General features: G+C 37.3%; 1 protein-coding gene across 50 annotated transcripts in view; it reads right to left on the bottom strand.

The window, feature by feature from the left end:
- Positions 1-27,257, bottom strand: part of ANK2 (ankyrin 2) — a 543,251-nt gene that overhangs the window by 298,909 nt on the left and 217,085 nt on the right. For 14 of the 50 annotated variants that reach the window (XM_072755464.1, XM_072755453.1, XM_072755472.1 and 11 more), the window contains exon 1: positions 26,585-26,857. The exons of 28 other annotated variants lie outside the window; for them this stretch is intronic. In XM_072755464.1, coding sequence (XP_072611565.1) covers positions 26,585-26,668 — 84 coding nt within the window. In that variant the 5' untranslated portion in view covers positions 26,669-26,857. Of the gene's footprint in view, positions 1-26,584; positions 26,915-27,257 lie in introns of those variants that run through there. 8 more of the 50 variants (XM_072755439.1, XM_072755460.1, XM_072755447.1 and 5 more) reach the window with 2 other exon arrangements.

Raw genomic sequence — 27,257 nt, forward strand, 5'->3', positions numbered from 1 at the left:
GAGAGACAGAGAGAGAGAGAGGGAGAGACACAGGCAGAGGGAGAAGCAGGCTCCATGCAGGGAGCCCGATGTGGGATTTGATCCCGGGACTCCAGGATCACAGCCTGGGCCTAAGGCTGGCACCAAACCGCTGAGCCACCCAGGGATCCCCCCTAAAGTACATTTTTAAATCTATGTCTGCTCCATCATATATTAGGTACTTTCAACACTGTTGTTTTGGGAGTGTGAAAAAAAAAAAACTACTGAAATATCCCACCATTTCGTAAATGTATTTGAGTTCTTGCTAGCTAGCTAAAGTTACAAATCCACCATAACTTCCATAATAGCAATCATTCATTAGTTATCCAGTGTTCACAGAATTGGCTCAAATTTAGTTTTGCGTTTGATGCTCATCCTGGATGCCTATCTCTGCTGTTCTTGATAACTCCAGTCTTTTAAATATTTATACTTTTCAAATAGACAAATGATTAAAAACAATGTCCCTTGTCCATAGACCGAGACTTGGCCATGTATTACCTTTTACATCAGCTATTCATTCTCAAATCTGGTTGCATGTTATGGACATGAGGAGACAAACAAAAAAAGACTGAGGCACAAGCCTCACACTGGATGAGTTAAATCAAACTCTCTGGGGATGAGAGAATTTTTTTTAAGTCTTTTATGGGGATTCTAATATGCAGCCCCAGTTGAGAATCACTGTCTTAGAGGGCGGCTCTCCAAGGGCTTGCACAAGGTCTTATTTGCAAATACTTATAATAGTACTCTCAATTCAACTCAATAAATTCTACTGAGGGTCTTGAACATTGTAGGCACTTAACAAATACACACAAGTCGCACATGAGAATTTGTCATATTTGAATACTGGAAAGAAAAGGAAAGCACATCAATCAAAATTTTTTATTATTTTCACAACACATTCTTTAGTGATACATTGACATTAACAGACCAATCCTTTTGTGCAAAAACAAAAACAAAAACAAAACAAAAACAAAAAAAACCTTCGAAGTTACCGACATATTCCTCAATTCCTCTGCCATCAAATATTCACTCTGTAGATTAGGATTTTCCTTAAGACTAGGTCCATTTTACTTTTCTTTTTTTCAGGAAAGCACTTTTCTCTCTTCAAGTTGAATAGCTATTGCAAATCATTAATGGAATTTTCAGCAGCAACCATACTGGAAATAATCAGCTGGCATCCAAGGTAGGACACACTTTTTGCTGCTGTCAAACAAAATTAATCACCAGCTTCCAGCATGCTGAGTAGAGGCGGCCTGGGCACCATTGGATGAGGTGTTTCCATGGCGTGGCAGCAGTCGATGATCAGCAGGAGAGTCAGGCTGTTTTCAGAAAATACAGCAATAGGTTGCTTCTTTCCCTTCATTTCCTTCGTCTTTTCAATTTCTAAGGGAGAACCTCCTGGCAATGCACCCAGGAGACTTTCTTGCCATGGTAACAAGAGAGTCGGGTGTTTTAAAAGCTGATTGTAGGAAAGAATGCCATTCTCCTTGCTTTGTTCTACCCCAGCCTATAGTCTTCTGCAGAGGAATTATTTAAATAATTCAGGTTGAGATCTAGTTTCATCTGAATTACACAGATGATCTAGGTATACTGCATTGCTTTGGATGTATTATCCAGATATATCTATTATGGTATTCTTCAGTTTCATTTAGTAGAGATCTAAATTGTATATATTGAACCAATAATTAGTCTATTGACTCATTATTTAAAAAATAAATTAACTGAGCCACATTTATGTGCCACGCATTGTGCAAAACTAAGAATTAAAAGACACAATCTCTGTGACAGTTGAGAAGATAGGTCTACTAACAGCAAGATATAATTGTCATAAATCCTATCATAGAAATAGTTTGAGTAAAGACACTCTGATATCTACAATCATAGCACCCAATAAAAAGTCTAAACCCATGTTTTAGATGCTGGAAAGGCAGGACAGAAAAAAAAAAAAAAACCAAACCTTTCTTTGAAGGAACAATTTATTTTAGGGGAAAAAATAAGAAAATCAAAGAAGTCATCAAGGTACTATCTTGCACTTCTATTTTGGTTGAGTATTGCATGGGCATTGTTATTGCCTAAACAGTCCCACAACTTCCCTGCACAACTCAACTCTAAGAAAATAGTCACTGGTATCTTTGAATCCTGAGGATATCTCATGCTCATGTTATTTGGATATCACAAAGACCAGTCCTGTAAAATGATTTGAACATTGGAAGGGACCAGCACCAGAACTCTGTAGCACTGGAAACAGTTTCCCCCCAGAAATCCAATTGTATATGCAGCTTGAGATTGCTAATTTTATGATTCCATGGGACTGAGTCTTTGAATCCTTCCCTCCGGACTGAATGAGCCCTGAAAAGGGGAGCTGGTTTGAGCATGTAAATATTATTAGAAAAAGCTAGGGTTTTTTATTGGCTTTCTTTTCCATACCAAGTCACCCTTAGATTATCATTAAGCCAGAGTCCTTTTCTACCTATATTAATAGGGCAATTGTAAACGTGCTGGTAAAAGTGCGTGGTTTAGCCTGTCAATGCCTTGCCAAAGGTACTTGTCCTTCTGTTGGACCTCTCTGGCTGTACGGTGTTAACTTTATTCAAAATCATGGAGGGATTGGGTATACTGCTATCGAAGCCTAGACCAAACTAGAAAGTGATTTTGACAACTAAAAGGAAGTAATGAATCCCACCAGGGTTAAGAAAACCCTAAGTAGGAAAGAGTGAATATATTAGTGATCAAGCAACGAGGAAATCTGGCTTAAGGAGAAGGTAGATTTTTTTTTTAAAGATTTATTTGTTTATTTATGATAGACATAGAGAGAAAGAGAGAGAGAGGTGCAGAGACACAGGAGGAGGGAGAAGCAGGCTCCATGCCGGGAGCCCGACCTGGGAGCCCGACGTGGGACTCGATCCCGGGACTCCAGGATTGCGCCCTGGGCCAAAGGCAGGCGCCAATCCGCTGAGCCACCCAGGGATCCCGAGAAGGTAGATTTGAATTAAGTCTGGCAAGAGTCATCTTGGTAGCCAACGTAGGTTAGAGTCCATGTAAGACAAAGGTGTGAAATCCATGGAGATTTTTATGAAGCCCTGCCTGTCCCTTCGTCTGAGTAGGGAGCCATACTGTGAATTTCTATACCACTCTTTTTTTTTTTTTAAGGTAAACTCTATCCCCAACTGGGGCTTGAACTTACGACCCCAAGATCAAGAGTCACATGCTCTACTGACTGTGCCGGCCAGGTGCCCCTCTCTGTACCACTCTTGAAAAATACGTATCATGGGACATCTGGGTGGCTCGGTGGTAGAGCGTCTGCCTTTGGCCCACGCATGATCTGGAGTCCCAGGATCAGGTCCCTCATCAGTCTCCCTGCATGGAGCCTGCTTCTCCCTCTGCCTGTGTCTCTGCCTCTCCCTCTCTCTCTCTCTGTGTCTCTCATGAATAAATAAATAAAATCTTAAAAAGAAATACGTATCATAACCTTTATCACAGTGAACTCTAATTGCAATTTATTATCTAGCTTACTATTGTCAGCTGACTGACTTTGAAACCATGCTCTCTGCCAGTCCCTGTCCCAAATCTGACTGAAAGGACATAAGGCCTAAGCTTCTGTCAGCTGCTATTTCATTTAAGGCTTTGTTTTTTAAATAAATGTGAGGCAATTTAGACATGTACAATATACAAGAGAAGCAGTCATTATTTTAGGACTATGGGATGGTTGTCATCTCAATTTAAAATGAACCCAATCTTACTCTTACTGCTTCATCCTGTCCGTTACTTCTTTCTAAATAAATCTAACTAGACATTCTTGGCTCATAACTTCTCTGGGGTGTGATAGCCTCCTTTATCCATCACCATTACTGTCATCAAAATCTAATGTTATGATGGGTACTAAGGATTTACTAAGCAACTAAACATAAGCATTTCAAACGTCCCAGGGGCTTATTGTCTCGGATAGAAAAGATCAAGGCAGAAGGGGATGGTAATGACATACTCCATAAATTAATTTAATTAGTGTTTAAGGGTTTTTAAAAGACAGTGCATTCAATGGCAGCAGTAAGTAAAATCAGGAAAGTTACACAAGGGAATGGGGTTACAGGATCTCTCTGGAAAGAAAGGTAGAGTAGTCTGGTTGAGCAGGAATGATTACTACCTGAGGACAAAAAAGAGTGTTTGAGGGATGCCTGGCTGTCTTAGTCATTGGAGCATGCAACTCTTGGTCTCAGGGTTGTGAGTTCAAGACTCACACTGGGTGCAGAGGTTACTTAAAAATAAAATCTCTCGGGCAGCCCCAGTGGCGCAGCGGTTTAGCGCCGCCTGCAGCCCAGGGCGTGATCCTGGAGACCCTGGATGGAGTCCCACGTGGGCCTCTCTGCATGGAGCCTGCTTCTCCCTCTGCCTGTGTCTCTGCCTCTCTCTCTCTGTGTCTCTATGAATAAATAAATAAAATCTTTAAAAAAAATAAAAATAAAATCTCTCTAAAAAGAAAATATTAAGAGTGTTTGGTTGGTTGGCTCCTAAATTGTACTGATGGACTCTTAGGGTAAATGGATACTTCGTCTTCCAGTGAATTTACTATTTATCTGCTGTGCCTAAACCAGGAAATTAAAGTAAGTACATTTTTGTTGGGATTCAAACTCAGAGTCACTAAGTTCACTCAATTAGAAGAAAAAATTAAAACATGGGACAATGCCATTTATACTGATTAATCTCAAAGTAAAAGATGCCACGTAATCATGTGCTGGGAGAATCATCACTAACCTTCTGGTTAGGACTCATAGTTTCATGACTTTAGCGATGCCAAGAGTTTTTAAATGATAGAGTGACAAAGTTGGCATTCCAGGAATAGAGCCGATTAACTTTATCCAGGAGAAAAAGCATACCAAGAGAAGGGAAATGAACAAAGGGACCTACACTTTAATTTGGAGAATAAAGATGTAGTCTCTCTGAGCAGAAAAGCATGGAGCGGAGAATTTGTGTGCCAGTTCTCTGCAGTGTCCACCTGCGGTCAGGGACAAAAGAGACAAGTGGTGTAAAGATTGAAATGTGGACTGACTCTCAGCACATGAATGAAGTGACAGTGTTGACCAGGGCATCCAATGGGGCTTGGGATGAGCCGGGTTAGATCAGGTCAGATTGTTCTGGTCAAGTGTCAACACAGAGGGAGATAGTATCAGGTAGCAGCATGACCTAATGCTAGTAAGTACCCATGCCTAGAACACAAGATGAAAGGGAGGAGTCAAGCAGAAGAGACAACTCTGGAAGGAGCATTACAGATAGAAGAGTCTCATGCAGTCCTTGTAGGGGGCTAGAGAATGAATGAATAGTGCTAAAGGTAGGAGTGATGAGTTAGAGAAATACACCGGATATTCAACATAAGAAAGAACAGTGAGTCACACATGGATGCAAAGCTAAAGGGAAACATTACCTCTCAATGGAAAAGTGTAGCATAAAGGATGATGCAATAAAGAGATGGGCAGCTCTCTCCTTGTCCTATATAGTCTCATGTGGCAGCAAAACACCCAGTTTAGAGTATCATGTAGTTGTGCAAAGGCCAAATTCATTATTGAACTAATTGCAATATGTAGGTCTCATGAACTCTGATTGTATTAATCTTTGATTGTATTATGTCTCACTCTACTAAAGCACGCTTTCTTCTCACTCAGACTACGAGATCTGCGTCGCTGTTGCCAATTGTCCACTGTAGTCAGTGCTGAGGACCTGGAAGACGGCCTGCTCTCATTTGGCTCTTTTGATGGTTTGTGCCAATAAATTTTTTAATTCTGCTCTCCAGGTGGCAAGGCTGTTTTATAACAAATTGCTGGCTAATTAGGGCATAAATGTTCTTTTCTTTGTTTCTCCCTGACCTTGCTCATTCTCTGCTTGTGATGACATGCCCCGGCAGCAGTTTCTCACTCCTGGTGTTACATTCTCTTCTGCGATCTGCTTACATCACTCAATACTTTCAAGACTCCAAATTTCATTTCCAATATTCTTAATCCGTGGAGTCTGAAATCCTTTACTTAACTTTATACTTTTTTAGGGTCCCTTAAACCTAAAGTGGTAGTTTATTATTTGTTTATTATCAAATTGTCTATAATTTTTTTACTCTTCTCATGTCATTATTCTCACTGTAATACAAATATCCAAATATACAATCATATGATCCATTTCTGATCATTCTCTTTATCTTCAAGTGATATCAAACTGTCTATCTGAAATCTGGAAAGTACATTTAGAAATTTCACAAGGCACTTTTTAAATTCATTACTAAAATAATACTATATACTTATTATATAAGAAATAATATTATTTCTAGATGTTATTTATTTTTATTTTTTTCATATTACATTGTTAGTTGAAATTTTCCAAAGCTTTTTGTTTGTTCTTCTTTTTAGTAGGCTCTATGCCCAGCATGGAGCCCAACATGGGGCTTGAACTCGCAATCCTGAGATCAAGACCTGAGCTGAGATCAAGAGTCAGAAACTTAACCAACTGAGATACCCAGGTGCTCCAAATTTTTCCACTGCTTTTATGAGAAGCCTATTTATGTTACATTCAGAATATATCAAATGGTAGCTGCAAACAAAGGTAAAATAAATTTAAAGGACTGCCAGGGATGTCCAGTATGCAAACTGTTTAAAAATAACAAAGTAAATATTATAATAATTTCCAGCATCATTTTCTTTTTTTTTTTTAAGATTTTATTTATTTATTCATGAGAGACACAGAGAAAGGCAGAGACAAAGGCAGAGGGAGAAGCAGGCTCCCTGCGGGGAGCCCAATGCAGAACTTGATCCCAGATCCTGGGATCAGGACCTGAGTTGAAAGCAGATGCTCAACCACTGAGTCACCCAGGCACCCCTCCAGCATCACTCATATACAACTATACAGTATAGACATAACTAATTGCCTCAATTTTTTATAACTTTACAATTTTTTCATTGTATGGGTGAAATTCACCCATAAGGGCAGAGAAAATTTAAAAACTTTTATCTGCTACTCATAGGCAATTATTGGCAGATTTGTTTTGTTTATAAGATGTGGTTATAAAGTTCACATCTTTCCAACACCCAGGAGAAAAGAGGAAAAAGAAATAAGAATGTGACAGGGATGATTTGATTTTCTTTAGGAATAGTTGCCCATATGATCTCTTAAATTTGTATTTGCCCCCAGAAATGCGATACACTCATAACAACATGCTTAAAAAGCAACTGGCATCACTGAGTGGCCCCAGAGATACAGTTATCGTGTAACCAGAATAAAAGGAGTGCAAGTATGGTCAACCTAACCAGACAGAAAGATGTGACCAGTTAACTTATTTTCACTGTGGCCATGCAGCCTAGGTGGAGTGATGGCAAACCAGGCAATCTAGAGACATGTTTTGAGGCTTTGATTTATAAAGTGCAGCCTTAGAGAAACATCTGTTAGAATCTAAGCCTGGCATTCATATGTGAAGAAATCATACCTAGAGGCAAAAAAAATGTACATGTTCTCTCTCCTGGTTTTCCTAGGAGCTCTTCTATCTCTTTTCATTGTCTCTCTCCTGTAAACCTCTTTCTTAGTCTTCCCTGTAAATACAGGTGTCACACCAAAACCCTGTCCTCCACTGATGAGTGATTTCATTATGTCTTATGATTTTAACCTCACCTTGCTGATGGTTCCCAAAATTATATGCATCCTGACCTTTCTTCCAACTGTCATACTTCAAATGCTTACTAGACTTTTCTACCTGCATGTCCCACAGGAACCTCAGACCCTACATGTGAAAATCAGAACCCAGTACCTTTTCCTCTGAACCTGTTCCTCCTTTACTATTGGCTATGTTAGTTCTTGGTACCACCAGCTACCAAATCACCACAGTTGGACATCTAGGAGACATTTTTTACTTACTTTTCCCCAATCCACTCATCCCTATGTGCACTCAATGGCCTATTCAGGTTAATTTGTCTTTATCTATCTCTTCCTTGCCACACCTACTGTACTACCTCTCAATTCATTCCCTATCTCCCTAGCATTATAGCTCCCTAAATAAAATCTGCCTCTGGACTTTCCTATTCTCTGCAGTCTCCACAATAATGAAAAAGATAATCTGGCCATGGTGTCCTACTGCTTAGAGCCTTTCAAAGTCTCCTCTTTAGCTACCCAGCATATAGTCCAAGCTCATTAACATGAGATACAACATTCTTACTCTTGCCTACGTCTTTAGGCTCATTTATCACAAATCTTACTTAATTTTCACTTTATAATTTAGTGACAAAAAGTTTACATGGTGTTCATTATTGCCAAGTCCTACTCTAAGAATTTATATACATTAATTCACATAATTTTCACAGAAACCCTGTTAGGCAAGTCCTTCAATAACCTCAGATTTTATAGATGAAGAAACAGGTGCAGAGAAGTAAGTTACTTTCACACTTTGAAGATGTCAGAACATGTGGCCCAGGTTCAGACCCCATGCTGTACCCCATTATGCCCTTCCTCCTTGGGTGTGCAGCCTGGTTCTCACCACCATAACATGGCTAAGGTTGTATCTTCTGACACCCCTGTGCCTGGTTTCACTCCTACTTATCTTTTAAAGCTCAACTCAATCATCATAGCCTATAGTGGTTCGGTCACTACAACTTGCAGAGTTCTTGCCTGACCTCCTCCCCTTCCTTACAGGGGCCACTTCTGTGTTTTTATAGTAAGCTATATTCTGTGCTTCTATAGTAGGCTCTGTATATTCCCATCACTGCAGTTATCATCTAACAATTATGCATTTAGGGGCACCTGGCTGGCTCAGTTGGAAGAGTGTGTGACTCTTGATCTCAGAGTTATGAGTTCGAACTCTGTGTTCGGTGTAGAGGTTACTTAAATAAATAAACTTTAAAAAATGATCTTTTAATGAAGGGGACATATTCCTTGAGGAATTCTCTTTAACTGAGGGCAAGGAAGATGTCTCCCACATTTTATTTCATATTTTGCACAGCAGTGTCCAGCAATTAAGAGGCATTCAATAAATGTGTGCTGAGTGAAGAATGAGTAAGTACATAGATGAATAAAGGGCACTCCCACCAGTAATGAAGAACCCTTCCTAATAAGAGTACCGTAGTAACTGAACTACTAGTGCTTACAGAAAGAGTCCAGTGGCCCCTGCAGTCAGTTTATAAAAACTTTAAGAAGCCTAAATGCATGCGTGCGTGTGTGTGTATGGGTGTGTGTGTGTATGCGGCGGGGGGTGGGAACAACATGAACCGAGGGAAGGAGGGACTAAACATAGAAGATATATACAGGCTAAGTAAAACCAAGAATTTTTATAAGACTAATGTGTATTAATGGTTCAATAAATCCATAGGTAGTTTCCTTATAGTGTTTTGATTTCAACTACCTTTTTAGTTTGCTTTAAAGTTCTAACTTAAGAAGGCTTTAAGGTATCATAAAATTTATACCTGAACCCAGGGAGACCCCAGAGTAATGAGTAGAGCAAAGCACTTCACCTTTCCCAACTCACACCTGAAAGTTCTAGTTTGGTAATTCTCATGAAGCATTTGATTAGTAGATAGGAAGAAGTTAGCTTTTGCATAATGACCTTGCAAATAAAAACTTGGTACCTCACTTGGTGCTAGAAACATAGCTTGTGCTCATTGTCAACCTGGCCCACGTCTCCTTCATTCAGCAGATTAGGGCTATTTCTAATGCTGTACCTCTCAAACACAACATTTAATTTTTTTTCTTGCTGCAAGGCTTTCATTGCTCTTTAGGATGATCTCTAAGCAATAAAAAGGTCACTAGGAGTCAAGGGATGTAAAGTGTAGGCTCATGTAACAACTTACATGATTCCGGCCAACGTGCTTCGCTTCTCTGGGTCTCAGTTTCCTCATATAAAATAAGACATTTGAAGTTGGAAATTTAAAGCTAATTTCAGCTCTACTTTAAGCCACTTGCAGCTCTAACAGTCTATGTTCTTGAGGAGGGAAGCTGAAGGGAACTCCATTTTAGAAAGGCTGTCTCTCTCTCTGCTGTTCTTCTGTTAGGATCCCTTTACATATGTCTGTATTTTGCCTCTGAATAAGCCAAAGAAACTGTTCCCACTTCAAGGTAATCATTCTCTGAGTTTTATCCTAGGCCCCAGACACCTAATAATATTGAAGAAGAGCCAAATCCCAAACATATTCCAGGACATTAGCCTCAAATAAACCTCTACGGATGCAGGCATCATACCCCTACCTTCAATAATTTCCAGAATAATACCTATTGTTTACATGACACTCGCCTTTGATCAGACCCTATCCTGGATTCCTGAAGGAACACACACGTACTCTAGATCCCTTTCCAGTATAAATCCCCAACCACAAACAATCACAGGATTCATTCTCCTTTCCTTTCCAAGTCTCCTTGACGCTCTGCCTGCTATTCTCTGTCACTCACTCTATTCAATAAACTGTTTTTACTTTCTCCACTTAGCTTGATTTCTCTCCTGCACAAAGCCAAGGACTCTTTTGACTCCCCACCCTCTTCTGCCAATGTCCTCCACCCCAGACTGCCTGTATTACCTTAAAAGAAAATGAGTATTAATCAAATATTAAAGTCACCTGTATGCATACACATTCTCTTACACGAGAAAGCACACTCATATATTAATATCAACTGCAATAGCAAAATAATCATTACCTTTATTATACACATAGGATAAGTGACATAATTGATATGTTTCTGTAAAATTCGAGAAGTATTGTGCTCATTTAAAGTTTGGTTCAAACATTTTTTATTTGTTAGACATTTTACAGATGCACAAGGAAATAATTGTCAATTCACAGCTTCAATCCCAAAAATTAACTTTTTGAAGAAACATACAAGGCTACAATTTTCACAATAGTTTAGATTTTCTCAAAATGGAGGGGAAAGGTGAAGAGGACTGGTACTCTGTGGCAAGGCACAGCACCACAGATTGAGCTCCGAGAGAGAGAGAGAGAGAGAGAGAGAGAGAGAGAGAGAGAGGTGTGGGTAAAACAGGATGGCAAGTGGGGAGATGGGGCTTTTCAATCATGGAAAAAAACAGACAGTGGCTGAAGTAACACTTGAACTCCTCCTTAATCCTAGCTGAATTCTGACTGGTACCACCTGCTGTTATGTATATGCTCACAGAACAATTGGCACCTGCCTAAGGGAAACATTACTAAATCAGGCACAAAATCCCATCATCATGATGATAAACCACACAGAGTATTCTTGAGGGAACTTAATCTGTACAGAGAGATGATAAGGTAGGTAGAAGGGACCTTTTTCTCCTGTGAGACTCACAGAACAATACAGCTATGTCATAACCAACTTCTAAAGTACCTCATGTCCCTAAAGAATTAATGAGACAAATTTTGGTTAAAATAAGTAATATAGATCTTTAACACCTAAAAGCAACACAGTTTCAATTGGACAGTATTACTATAAACTCCAAAAATAATTTTCCATGGGAAGAAAGGCATTTGTATATATCTACTGGAAAAAAAGTGTGTGTGTGTGTGTGTTTATGAAAAACTAGTTTCAGTTTAATGTTTTAGATCAACCCCAAAATAAAACATTACATTAAAATCATTTGAGGGGTGAGCTTCCTGCAAGTAAATTGCCATCTGAGCCAGCAAATGAAATAAAGAAACGGAAAAGTATTTTTCCCTTTGCAATCTAAAAAATTCAATTTACCACAATGTCTACTCAAGATAGCTCTGAAATTTATTTTTCAGTCTTACTTTTGTATTTACATGGAGTTCAGTTTCATAATTTTAAAAAAGTTGAAATATTTTATAATATGAGCCAAAATACCACTTTCCATAATTCAGCTCTTTGACTTCCACAAATGCTGTTAATTTTCAAAAAATTTTTAAATAATAAATTTTTTAAAGATTTCATTTATTTATCCATGAGAGACACACAGAGAGAGAGTCAGTCATAGGCAGAACAAGATGCAGGTTCCCCACAAGGAGCCTGATGCGGGAGTCAATCCCAGACCCTGGGATCACGCCCTGGGCTGAAGGTAGATGCTCAACCGCTGAGCCACCCAGGCGTCCCAAATTATAAATTTTTTAAATTATAAAAAGTACCTACCTACCACTGCCAGCCGACAAAAGTAATCTGCAATTAATATCATAGATTTAGATTCTACTTATCAGTCTATTTGATCTTTTTCATCCTCTCCCAACTGAGAAAGCAGCCACACAAAAACAATGCCTCTTGATTGTAACAGAAAGCAATTCATTTTTCACTGAGAAAAGATGTATCTGCATCATTAAAGAAATACAAATTTTCACTAGATACATGGAAGAAAGTGAACACAAGTACTACAACATATTTTTTGAGAAAGCAATGCTGAAATCTACATTTCCCAGAATTTTAATAATGACTATAATGAAGTTATCTGCAATATTGGCTGCAGGTATAATTTGAAAACTTTTACTAAATAATAACCCAATACAATTCATTTAGGAAACATGGCAAATTTTTTGGCATTTTTGCTATTATTGGCAATATCTAAAGATTTATTATGTACACATACATATATTTATGGTTATATATACTCCACTGGTTATATTCATATTCTTTTTTAAAAAAGATTTATTTATTTTTTCATGATAGACACAGAGAGAGAGAGGCAGAGACACAGGCAGAGGGAGAAGCAGGCTCCATGCTGGGAGCCCGACGCGGGACTCGATCCCAGTACTCCAGGATCGCGCCCTGGGCCAAAGGCAGGCACTAAACTGCTGAGCCACCCAGGGATCCCCCGATATATTCATATTCAATTTAAGAATTTCCAATTCCAAGTAGATATTACACTATAGAACTTGAATTTCAGGCAGCTGTAATACAGACCCTTATCATCTATTACCTAAATTGGTATAAGCACCTCATTTCCTTGAGGTCGCTTCAGGGCCAACAGACATAATTACTTGTCATCATGGTAGGCCCAGGGAAAATAATCAAATTTGTACTGTAGAAAGGAAAGGCAAGGGTGCCTGGGTGGCTCAGTTGCTTAAGCGTCTAACTTCAGCTGAAGTCATGATCTCAGCGTCCTGGGATCCAACCCCACCTTGGGCTCCTCACTCAACCAGGAGTCTGCTTGTCCCTCTCCCTCTCCTTCTGCTCCTCTCCCTACTCATGCACCCTCTCTCTCAAATAATAAAAATCTTTTAAAAAGGCAAGATATTAATCCTATTTTTATATATCTAAGCTATATAGCCTTGAAACTACTAAACAAATAGTAAATAAATGTGTACTAGACAGTTGCCATGAAACAGATGCCAAAGATTCTTCTCATATTCCAGAACATTCAATATGTTGAAAGACGTAGCCAACTGTATCTTCCTATCAATCACCTTTGTGATATAATCATTCATATCAAAAATAATTTAGAAGTTCCATGTTGGACCACATATTCTCAATTTATTAAATTTATCACAACTGTTCACTTCTGCAATTCATGTAGTACTGAACAATCTCTACTTAAAATAAGGCTCTTCTGGATGTTAAAAAAAGATACTGTAAAAGGGTGATATATATTCATACAGAAGTACATAAACCGCTGTATACGCAGCAGATATAAAGAATATATAAAGAATATAATATTATCCAAACTCATTGGTCACTGAGTACCTTGAAACGAATTTGAGAAACCATTCCAAAGAGTAAAAATTCCAAAAACATTACCTTTATTTTAACGTATTAAATGGGGGGCAGTGCCTGAGTGGCTCAGTCAGTTAAGTGTCTGCCTTTGCCTCAGGTCATGATCCCAGGGTTCTGGGATTGAGCCTGGAGTTGGGATCCCTGCTCAGAGCATAGTCTGCTTCTCCCTCTCCTCCCTGCTCATGCCCACTCTCACTATCTGTATTTGTCTCTCTCAAATAAATAAAATCTTTTTTAAAAAATAAAGTATTAAATGGAAACATATAGAATATTTAGATTATAGATTAGGCTATCCCAGGATACTCTCCACATAACCCTTGACTCTTGTGTCAGAACATGAGATGGCCTTCATAGATCCTGACATACACACACAGAAAAACAGTCCAATCCACATCAGGGGGAGGGAAGCCTGTTTGAATATCTGGAAATTCAACTTATGACTTCTAAATTAATAATCCAACCTTAGACAAGAATCTAAAATCTGCATATGACACAGCATTAGGTTTTTAGAAGGATAGTTGTCATTATAAAAATTTTCTATGATACAGCAATAATGAAAACATTTCTAACACCAGGCAACTAGGAATTAGAGTATGGTTATAATTATTGTTTTTAAAAATCCAGTTTCTAATCCATTTCCAATAGTATTGTACCTGAAACCCAGAATAATCCAAATGTTTATTTATGTGTATATATCATTTTTCCCAAACTCTTGACTTTTTTATATAGGCAACCTACAAAAAGTATCTCCCAATTTCCTTTTTGAAAAATGAAAATTTTTAATTGCTCTGCAAAGGATAAATTACTTCCATTCAGCTAACTTTCCTCATATGTAATAAATTATAAATAATATTTTTAAAAATAATCATCCCTCAATATTATTATAAGGAAGAAGCAATAAGATGCTAAACTTCAAAAAAAAAAAAAAAAAGATGCTAAACTTCACTCTTCCACTGGACTCTGGCCAGTGGGTTATTCATAAAATTGTCGCAATGATAGTTTTTTATCTGATCAAGGCATTTTGTCAAGATAAGAGTAAGTTCCCAAACCACAGTCAACCTATTGCTATTGACCAAGATCTATCTTCACAAATCAGGCATGGAAGCCACTTGGGGTCAGGTCATCTGGAATAGTTTCCTGATGGAACCGTTTCCTACCCACTCAAAAAACACTTTAAAGTGCATGTTCCTACATGAGCCAGTATACAAATGCCTGATTGCCCTGTGTAATAGCCCAATCATTCCTACTGATTCTTTAACACTGGAAAGAAGTCCCTGCTGCGTAATGAGATTATGAAGCACATGATAGATTAGTGACCTTTTGAATTAGGACAAACAACATGAACTCACTAACAAATTCCCCCTTATATTGAACAGGCTATGTTAAGGGTATCAGCCATTTGACAAAAATAGTTGAAGTGCAGATGGAAATATCAACATATAAAGCTTCATTCTTCAGTGTTCCAGGACCTCACATCTGGCTTGAATATTATGAGTGCATCTGATAATTTTACTCTATGAATACACATAAAAAAACATTTTCCTATTTGGATTTATACTTGTTTTGAACTCCATTTGAAAAAACATCAATCCAAAGAGCATTTTGGATTCATTGACTAATCAGTGAAGGCATATTGGGTGGGTTTTGAACATAAAGAAACCTCTATTTTTTAAATTCTTGATCCTATTTTAATTGTTTAAAATGTTGCTCTGGGGGATCCCTGGGTGGCTCAGCGTTTTAGTGCTTGCCTTTGGCCCAGGGCGTGGTCCTGGAGTCCCGGGATCGATTCCCACATCGGGGTCCCTGCATGGAACCTGCTTCTCCCTCTGCCTGTGTCTCTGCCTCTCTCTCTCTCTTCCTCTCTCCCTCTCTCTGTCTGTCTCTCATGAGTAAATAAATAAAATCTTAAAAAATAAAAAATAAAATAAAATGTTGCTCTGTCAGCATAGCACAGGGGTTTGGAGATAGGGAGGCAGGTCTTTTTGACTTGGAGTAACATCTTGGGTCCATCATTTAGTAGCTATATGGATTCAATCAGGGAAGTTTTTCAATCCCTCTCGACATTAGTCACCTCCTGATAATATATGTAGCGCCAACTCATTGAATTCTTGTGCAGATAAAATGAGATAATATATGTAGAACTCTTAGCACAATGGGTAGTGCATAGTAAGATCTCAATATATATTAATTATTTCTTCTTAATATTGAAAAATGTTCCTATTGTTATTAGTAGTATTATTATAATAAAAAGTTTCAATAAGGTATAATATTTTCCCTAATGAAGTTTTCTATAGTTAAACTGTTCAGCTTATTGGAAAAAACATAATTTATTCAAATAAGTTTGAATTAGGTTCACTTCATCATAAAGCCATAGAGGACTTCCATTTTACTTATACTACTGTTTTTACTCCTCATGGACCTTCTGGAAAAGGATTAGAATTCTTTTTCATATTGAGGAAATAAGTAATTAGAGGTAATCTTGACATATAAATATGTGCCTATAGAATGTCCATTTTTTAAAGTATTTTTTTGGGGGGTAATAGGTTCAGGTTTGTATACATCTAACAGTATTCTCCTGCCCTGCCTCCCTTTGATCAGTTACTCTCTGAGGTTAAGAATGAAGTCTATGCCTTTGAGACTAAATGAAGATACTTAGCTTGTATAGAATGTCAGTGGCTAGGTTAGCACTATATCCTGACTAGCTGAGCAATTCAAATGAAAACCTAGTCAGCACTCATCCTAAAACCTCAGTAAACAGACTTATTCTGAGTCTCAGAGTAAGAGTTACTTAATGTGTTACTTACCAACATTTTACCAATGCTACTCAAACGTGGTTTTCAAGAGTCTAAGATAATGAAAACAAATTAGTAATTCATAGTAAGGTTTTTCATAGTCACTACTATAAATCATAAACTATAAGGAAAAATGCTGCCAATTTCTGAATACTCAAAGTACATATAAAAATTTCTCAAAAAAGAATTTTATCCCTATATTTTATTTTGCTCCTGTCACATGTTTCATTTTGTTCTGTACTTAGTATTGAGAAAACCAAATCCCTTTGGTAGAGCGTAAACTCTGAAATGTAAATTTTTCTGATATCAGACTTACATTCCCCAAATCATGAAACAACCATATTACCCTGAAACACATACCAAAAACAAAAACAAAAACAAAACTGATCTGCAGATAAAGCTTAGGAGTGAATATATTTTATCCTACTGAATCTGCAGACTTCTATACGTAGCTTCTGAAATGGGTGGAAGAGCTACCTACATGACATTTCCTTAATCTTTCTCATGTTATACCACACGGGATAAACATTATAATTAGGATAGAGCAGTAATCTTGACTTTCTACAGAAGGTGGGAAGCTGACAACCATATTGAAAGGCATACCAATTTTCTTCATGAGACTTAGAAGAATTATCACAACTCTGAGTGTGACAAGTTTGCCTTAAGTCTGTCACAGACACACATCCTCATTACATGCTGTGTGATCTAGCAATGCACAGACGTGTGGCATACAGCCACATCAAAGTACCAGGACAGAATGATCTATAAGAATACACCATTATAGTAATCTCCTCTTTATGTTAAGGCAGAAGAACCGATTCCTATAGGCTACTTATAAAGTATGTTCACTGGCCATTTAAAAATGAGCTCTTGAACAACTTTTCTACACAAATGATGCGGTACACCATACTAAGTTGCATAAACAATTTTAAAATATATTTACTACAGTTCATACCAACAATATACACATACCAAAGTCTTATGTAGATCTAGTCTTTTGAATTTGACTGATTCAAGAGGATGCTGGAATGATTTACTGTGACAACTATATGAAAAATACTAAACAATCATGTCAGTTTGATCTGATACAGGTTGGATTGAATGTGAAAAAATTAAAGCAGGTATTCATACTAATTTTAACAAGCCAATAGGATGAATAGATCTGCTAGTTCTAATGGCATCTCCAAATCACTGAAAGCAAAATGTCTGTACTTGTTCTAATTTTTTCCTGATTTTCATTTTAAAATATTGGACTTTATCGCTATTGCCACGACCCTCCACACCCACTCCTCACCCTGGTGCAATCATTAGGAGTACTACAAAATAAGAGAGGAATCCTGCCAACATGCCCTCTGAATTCAGGGTAAACGTTTAGAACATCTAAGAAAAGGAATCTTTAGGGATAAGTATTAATTATGTGAAAAGAGAATTGAAATCATGGCACAGAAAACACCAAATTTCTCCTATAAAATTTTCATAATATTTCAATTTTTAAAAAAGTTTTTAGTATTTTTTTTTTCCAGTTAGAACATCTTTACCTATACTGGCTCAACTTTCACAGAGAAATATTTATTCTTGGGATGGCTGCATGGCTCAGTGGTTGAGCGTCTGCCTTTGGCTCAGGGCCTGATCCCAGGAACCAGGATCAAGTCCCACATCGGGTTCCTTGCACGGAGCCTGCTTCTCTGCTGCCTATGTCTCTGCTCCCCTCTCTCTCTCTGTGTCTCTCATGAATAAATAAATAAGATATTTAAAAAGAAAAAAAAGAAATATTTATTCTTAAAATGTTAAAGATCAGACATACAATAAATTACTACATTATTACATTAAGTACTTATAAAAAGGTGTCACTTACTAGTACTTTGTAAAACATTCTAGAATGGTCCACCTTCCATTTTTAAATTCTTCAAACTTTCAAAATCAACACAGATCCTAACACTTATTTCTGTGTCCATAGTTTTATTTCTAATATGCCCCCTTACTTTTTTCTTTTTAACCTTGAGTGTTCTCTGAAGTGGCAGTGGCTATAATTGTTCTTTTTTTTTTTTAAGATTTTATTTATTTATTCATGAGAAACAGAGAGAGAGAGAGAGGTAGAGACACAGGCAGAGGGAGAAGCAGGCTCCCCACAGGGAGCCCAATGTGGGACTTGATCCAAGGACCCTGGGATCATGCCCTGAGCCAAAGAAAGATGTTCAACCACTGAGCCACACAGGTGCCCCTATAATTGTTCTTATGGATAGAAAGTCCAAGGCAGCCAGAGGTAAAATAATTGGCCATGAGTCACTCTCCCTACCAGTGCAGATGAACAAAGACCAAGTGTAGAAATGGATAGATCAGCAAGTAGAAAGGAGGGAAAAGTCATGAATTTTCATGTTTGAAAACCTGAAAAGCCAACAGGACTTAGTCACTCAGAACAAACTCAAAAGTATGCCAATACAGGAAGTGGGCTAACATATAGCACATGTAATAATAACCAAATGAGAAAAGCCATTTTCAGCTAACATGTAAATGTAAAGACTTAGGAGTTCCTATGTAAATATTCTAGATAATTACAGTCCTAGGGTAACCACAGCAGTTTCCCTAAAGGTAAAGGCAAAGATTATTTGGATAATTACAAAAAGTGTGCCTCCTAGATTAATATGCCTTATTAACTCAGAGGCTTATTTATTTGAATTTACAATTGACTAAAGAAATAATTTATAAACACAAATATATATGAGGCAAGGCTTCATAGATAAGTGATTAAAGAAATATGTGCTCTAAGAGAAGGACACAAAATAAGCCCACCCAAATAAGGTGGGTTCTAAAATGTGAACCTAGAATTGACTAAGGCTCAGAGCATACAGATATGTCAGGAAGAGTTCAGCCACAAAACTTATGGCAATAACCTACGACAAATTTCTCAACAGTTTTCTAATCTTTAGTATGACTTGTAATTATATGGCTGAAGTTGCCCCATCTAGGCTGCCTATCTGTCCCCTCCCGTCATACTTAATTAAGCACTAGCCATAATTCAAGGCTTAAGGCTCTTGCTCACCCACTTGTAGAGCTTAAGATTTTAATATAATCACACTGACCTCTTGCTCTTCTCCAGTCTCCTATAGAATTTACTTTTGGCACTTCACAGCATAATACTTATAATACTTGTTAAGTGTTACATACTTAAAATATTTCTGAATTGCTCATTACTTTTTTTCAGTATAAATGTCTCCTCAATGAGATTTTAAACTCCATGAAGGTATCAATTATTGACTTTCAGCCCTGAAATGCCGTAATAGCTAATTTAGTGCTATACACCTAGCAAACCAATACAAAATTGTTGAATTAAGGAGCTTTCCTATGCGTTAGAAGGAAATATCTAAGTTAAACTGAGTTAAACAAGTTGATTCTTAGATATTGAAGCTCATTAAGTAAATGTTAGAAATTAAGGTCTTTGTCTTAATTAGTATAAACACAAATTAGTGGGTAGAAGATGATAGTTGTTTGTGAGTTAACAGAAAACATGAATAAAACCCAGGTCTGACAACTAAGTAGAAGCTCACCTTCTAGATGTAGGTATATCATTATTTAGAACACATTTTGCTATGTCCCTCTTTTAAAAACTGATGCTCCATAAAGGGTTGGCAGGTATTAATGGATTAATGGATTAAAGAAAAATAATATTCTATCATATTGGTCTCAAGTGTATAAAATAGTTAACTTTTTTCTATCAAAAGATGGTCTTGGGGTGCCTGGGTGACTCAGTTGTTTAAGTGCCCGACTTGATTTACATTCAGGTCATGATCTCAGGGTCATGAGATGGAGCCCCCTGTCCAGCTCCATACTCAGCAGGGAGTCTGCTTGAGAATCTCTCCCTCCACCCTTTCCCCCATCCTCTCTCTTTTTCTCTTTCAAATAAATACATAAATCTTAAAAAAAAAAAAAAAAGATGGTCTCATTTGATAGCAACCTCAACTCTACCCTTTTAAGTAAAAAGAAATTGAGATGTTAAATTTATGTGTTGTGATGAATCCTGCCAGTGCCCACTGAGATAAAAATAGATAGTGGTTTTGTTTCTGCTACCAATAGGAATTAGAACACAATACAAGCATGAAAGAAACAAAGCTGTAGGCATATTTATAATTTAGTATGCTCTAAATCAGGACAAGATAGTAACAAATACAGATTTAAAAATCTTAATCCTATTTCATTATGCATTCACTTGTCTCTTAGAAACTTTCTTAAGAAGGAAAAAGAAACGAGAAACACTTCAGGAAAGAGTATATGAGTATATGAAAACAATTATTGAGAATATCATAATAACAAAGTATCTCAAGAAATTAGAATAAAGTTGCAAAAATAAGACCTTTTTATGCTAGCTCAATTTAATACACCTAAACGGGGCAGCCCAGGTGGCTCAACGGTTTAGCGCCGCCTGCAGCCCGGGGCCTGATCCTGGAGTCCCGGGATCGAGTCCCACATCGTGCTCCCTGCATGGAGCCTGCTTCTCCCTCTGCCTGTGTCTCTGCCTCTCTCTCTCTCTCTCTCTCTCTCTCTCTCTCTCTGTCTCTCATTAATAAATAAATAAAATCTTAAAAAAAATAATACACCTAAACCACATAAAGATACCTGTTTACTTATGTTATCCCGTTCATTTTTGTGGATTTTCAAAGTCTATTATGTGTCCATATAGACTGAAAGAAACATCCACACCAACATATCACAAAATGTAAGGAAGCAAAGGAAGGGAAAAGAGGAGTCCTGGTTGCAAGAATATTACTTACAGCCAGGAAAGAAATCATCTTTACATATTATCCCCAGATTAGAGTCAGCATTTTAGAAAATGTTGTCAACTGGGAAAAGATAGGAAGTAACACTAAGGGAAAAGTTTGGAGGATATCTTAGCAGAAGATGAAGCTGCAGATACCTTAGAAACTTTGCAGAAGACACAGAGGTATATCTTAGCACCTGGTTTCCATGGCAGAAATGGTTCAAAATATGTCATGTGCCGAATAATACAAAAACATCTATCACTTCTCCAGCACCATGCCCATGTAAAGTTTGAGTCTCTAGTTCCTCATCTACAAAACTAGGGTATTAATACTCGCTGAGAATTATTCTTTAGATCAAAAGAGATGGTGGATATGAAATAATTCTAGGTCCTAAATGTAGAATAATAGTAAAATAAGGGAGAAAAATGCTTTGTATTCTCTTGTGTCATTGTTGTTGCCATCTACACTTGAAATAAATGTAACTGTAAGAGCCAAGTAATTTAACACATCTAACTGAAATGAGAGATTCTTCTTTCTAAAATAACTCCATTTCATGCATGCTGATCACATTCTGACCACATAAAAAACAAAGCGTTGGAAGCCTGTTAAAAATCTCCAAAAGTGATTGAGCAAGTCTGAAATGGGTTCTAAGAACTCAGTTCTTTTAGGAGGCAACCCAGGTAATTCTGGTAGTGTGGTCAGCAGACAACACTTTACTCTAAAAAGGATACTTTGAGATTAATATCTAGCTATTATTTGTATGTGAAAATCATCAGTGAAAAAACTTTGTATCATAAAGGTAGATAGAAAAAGTTAGAAACAGAGACAGAAAGAAAACCACAGAATACCAGGTTGTAAGGGATTTTTCTTTCCAATAAAAAAATTTCCATCATCTCTGACAGATGGTCATCCTAAATACCTTCAGTGATGGGGAATTGCTGTCTTCAGGTAACACGTGCTTTTTGGGGCTATAAATTCATGTTTTAAAAAAAGGTAAATCATAAGTTATTTGGAAAATTGGAGAAATGGGGATATCATTCGGAATGAATTATACATGAAAGTGTTTCTAGATTTGATTGAACTAAATAAGGCACCAGCTAAATTCAAAACTAATTTGACTTCAAGAAAATGTGAACACCCAAATTTTGGATCTGCTACCTGATTCCACGAAAAAAGCCATACGTTCTGTGGCTGCTGTAAAAATAAACTTTTTTTCTATGTCTCTCATTCACATTTCAATGGCGCAACATTTCAATCACACCTCTGGTACCACTTTCATCTCCCTACTCAGGTAGTGGCAAGTAAACAGCAATAAATATATACATATATATATAACAAAAACAATTTGCAATGCCTATGAATATTTTAAAATTATGGCCCAGAACAAAACCTCTTAAGTGAATACAAAATATGCTACAAAGCCATTTTACTTTACTACTCTATTAGAAACAACAGTATTTATATTTTAATCTTTATATAGATATTCCACCAAATGAGCAAATAGTTATTGGCCATTTAGTTTTTTACTTGTTTAGAATAACTCACAAAGCCTAGCAGTTTCAGATGGCCCTGTCATGTGTGATTGATGTTTGGGCATTTCCATTTTCATTTATGTAAATTATCAAGGGCTCCTACAGCTTCTTCTAGTACAAATCCAGTGCCTTATCACTGACACAAAATTGGAAAGTGTGGGGTACTGCACACTAATATGGACTTGAATTATTTTAACCTAATCTGCTAAAATATTGTCTGGAATAAGAGATTTTTATCACATTGTCTAGGATTTAGAACCGGTACATTTCATACAGGTCTCTCCTTTTAGGCCTGGCTTCCAGGTGAGAATTAGAGTAGTTCCCACTGAACAATCCCTAGAACATCCACCCCAAATCTGTACCTTGGGCAATATTTATGTAAAAGAACTGGACCTTAAGTATACTATTTGCTGAGGTAGCAGATGAAAAAGATTTCTATGAATGCTTTAGCAAAAAGGTCTGATTTATTTTCCTTGAACACTAAGAGTATTCAATAATAAATGCATCTCTCTCTCTCACCAAAAGTATCTTTGTGTTCAAGCTTGAGAAAGAGAAAAGAAGCCACCAGCAGCCAGGAACTAACCTGGTACTATCAAATCGGCTTTGTGTTCTTCTACTAAACATAAACAATTTCATGGAGTGTCATCTTCAGACCAGGCCACTCTGTGACCGTGATAGAGCAGGTCAGAAATGGCACCACTCCCTTATCATGTCTGAACACAGACAAAACACATACATTGTCCAAGCCACAAAATACCAGACATGCCCTTCTCTTGCTAAATGAGAGACTGCTGAGTGTTTTTTTTTTCTTTTTCTTTTCTTTTTTGTTTTTTCTTTTTTACTAACTACAGCCCAAACCCAAATCCTATGAGTCCTTTCTAACTTGGCTCCTCATGACGTGCATCCACCCTCACCACAATGAGCTGTAACCCCAACACATTCAACCACAGGTGTGTTCCTGGTGATCATGCATGGAAGGCATCAACAAGCTCAATTACTGAAACCAGAATAAAATTTTTAAGAAAAGCTAAAATAGTTTCTCTCTTCAAGGTACTCGCTACAATTCTAATATAAAATAATTTCCTTAAGCTTATTTTATCACATTGTGGGTTTTGTTGCAAAAGCCCCTTTAGTCCTGTCCCTTGGAAGAATTACTTTTGCAAGCTGTAGAATAAACAAGTGGATTATGGCTCATCTGTTAAATATTTACTAGAGGAAGAGCCATGTTTTCAAGGAATATGATTCATCATGTTAGATCAACACCCAGGCCACAGTGAACCTGGTGGTCCATAGTCCTGGATGGTAGCTAATACAGAAACCTATGATGGATTCAATGTGAATCTCTAGGAGAAAAATAGAAAAACAGACAATTGAATTGATGTGGCTAAGACACTGACATCGCTCAAATTCTTGCTTTTCTCAGATTTTATCCTTATTAGGGATGCTTATCTCTTGATTATCATTTCCTCACCAAAGCACATCTAATGGTCTAGTTTATAAATATGAAAATTTAAGTTGCCTGCTGTAAAAAAAGATGTAAAGCAGTAATCTAAAGACCTGAGGTATAGTTTGTAAATCTCCATATAATTAGTGTGAGATAAAAAGTTTCCAATTTTAGTATATAACTTTTGGCCTTTTGAAAAATGACTACTAGCCTCTGCAAAGCACCAATATATTATATTCTGCCTCTCTTAAAAATATAAACAGACTTTCCTTCTATAGGGCTTATTCCAATAAATAATTTCCATTCAAGGGAACAGTAGCAATACCTAAAAGTCATTGTCATGAACTGTATATTAAATACTGCTTAAAGAATTCAATGTACATTATTTATAATCATCACAAAATACCAAAAGGTATTTAGAATTGTTCATGTTTTATAGATGAGGGCCCTAAATCAGAAAAATTAAATGATAAGCTCCAAACACACTATAGTAAAGGATTCAAGCCCACTTATGTCTGACTTGACAAACTGAAGGATGTTTATTTGTGTGTGCTTGTGTGTGTGGATGCTTTCCTATTAGGTGAAATTACTTTTAACCCTCAATATTCACTGTATTTTAATAGCTCACTTAATATATGCCTCTGAATGCATATAAAAATACATACATATACTCAAAACTTACTATTAATTGCTATCATTTCGACTGCAAGTTTGAAAAGAATTTATTCCTAAATAAATATGTTTGAGAAAATATACTGAATAAAAATTATAGTTATCACATATAATGATTTCATCTGCTCTGCCCCTCAAATACTTTAATATGGCTTTGGCCATGTGAATTTAGTATCAAGACTCAGAGCTTAAAATCTCCATGATATAAATTCTCCACCCCTTTAGTAGTTCTGAGTATAATGTTTCTAATGCAGCAGAGACTTCAGAGAGAAATTTAAGTGGGATATGAAATGACTGTGAATTGAAGCAAAAATTCTTTCTTTCTTTATCCTTATCTCTTGCTCTCTTTTTCTTTTCTATTTTTTTTTCCTTTTTTAAAATGTTGATTAGCTAATGCTCTACAAAAATGCCATCGAGGGCTGGAGGATCCAGAATTGTCAGGTACAAAGGGACATTCTACCAATATTCTTGCCTGCCCCGAATTATCCTTTGCCTTTGGCAGACTGCATCACTATTTTCATGCTATCATTTAAGAAATTTCATATCTGGGCATGCTTATTTTTATCAAATTACAAGGCTCCATAGAAATACAGTAATCCCTCATTTGCTAATATGATGATCTTTTCAATATCAGAGGTGTCCAATTACTTCCGATTTTTCAGCCCATGAAACATTTAGCACCAGAGATCTATAATTTTGAAGTGCATTGCGATTCCAAAATTGTCAAAATGAAAAATATTCATCTGTTCGTGATAATTTTTTAACCTGCTCATTCAAAATGCAAACAAGCTAACACTGGAATCCATTTGCATTAGGATCATCCTATATTCCGTCCATCTCATTGCCTCAAGAAATAAATGGATTTTAGGTGAATTTATTTATTTAAAAGACATCTCTGTTAGAGGTGGGGCTCACGTTGCTCTGCGAGGCTGCAACAGTTTACCAGAAGGAGTCAGGCCATAAAGAAAGAAGTGCTAGCATTGGGTGGGGCTGAATAGTTGGCATCTTTTCCCACTGTTTCTCACTGGTATCATTTCCATGAAAATCAAGGGTGTGGGAATGTATGCCAGGCTAAGAAATCCTACAGACTGCTTTGTGTGCCCAACAGCCCCAGCCCATAATATCTCTATCTTAGCCATTGATCTCAATCAATGAAAAAGCTATCACACTATAACGTCTGGGAAAACTGTAGAGGAGCTAAGCAAACCAAAGAAATATCATGCTGAGGATCATATTTCTCCTGTCACAACAGTCTTTTCTCCTTAGGAAGAATACACTTAGCATGGAACCAAAAGGCGTTTGCTGTCTAGCCATCTCAAGATCATCCGCAAGCAAACATCTGGCCAAAAATCTTCCTTTTGCTTCACAATCCACCTCGCTTAACATTTCCTTTTAAACTCACTCATTCTAAAAATAAAATGACTCTCTCTATACCCAGTTAACACCGGAAGCATCCATCAGTGGCCACAATCCTCAATAATACACATGCAGAGCACACCTTATCTCTGTTCACTTCACCATGCTCCAGTCAATGTATCCATTACGAACCCTGGTTCCTTTCCTATTCTCAGAAAGCAGCAGTCTGCACCTGCCTCTTTAAAAAGCAATGTTTGGCACTGCTAGAGTCTATAGTTACTCATAATGCTCCACGGTTTCTGTAATCTCATTGATATTACACACCAACACATATACACACATATCTATATACAGACATTCCTAATCCCAGCAATTTACCTTTTTGGGTTTTTTTCTTCTCTGACTACCGCCGTTGAACTTCTCTCCACTGTCGCTTTTCTGAGCTGCATCTTCGTTCATCATCTTGAACAGTTTGGAAAGAAAATAGCTCTGCCATTAAACCCTGCTGCCTGCACAGACCACTAGCGAGTATGCACTTACTGGAGGAAAGCAGGAGGAGGAGGAGGAGGGGTGGGGAAGGGGCGCGCGCTGGGAGGGTAAGGACGGTGACGTTGCCATGGCAGCAGCTGCCACAACTGTTTATCTGACTGCATTGTTAAATCTGATTCAACCAATTACCATCAGGGAGCGGTTACAATGAAGAAAGCCTTGAAAAAAGAATGTCAGGGACTGGAATGATTTGGGGACTCTGCTGGTTGGTTCTTGACACACCTTCAATTCGATCAGCTCTCAACCCACGCACAAAACCTGCACTTAATTTTCTTCCTACAGGTACTTCAACACGGAACAGACACAATGCATAATGAGAAAACTATAACAATCTTGAATGTGTCTCTGAACCTGAAGAGATGCATTTCAGCCAGTGAAGAAGCTACTCAAGGAAAAGGGTTAGCTGTTAATATCCTAAAGTGCATATAAGAAAGTTACAGTTTTAAGATGCTATTTACTTGATTTCAAATGATAATCTTGATTTCAAATGATAATCTTTCAA

This window comes from Vulpes vulpes, chromosome 4, assembly GCF_048418805.1.
Source record: "Vulpes vulpes isolate BD-2025 chromosome 4, VulVul3, whole genome shotgun sequence".
NCBI classification, from domain to species: domain Eukaryota; kingdom Metazoa; phylum Chordata; class Mammalia; order Carnivora; family Canidae; genus Vulpes; species Vulpes vulpes.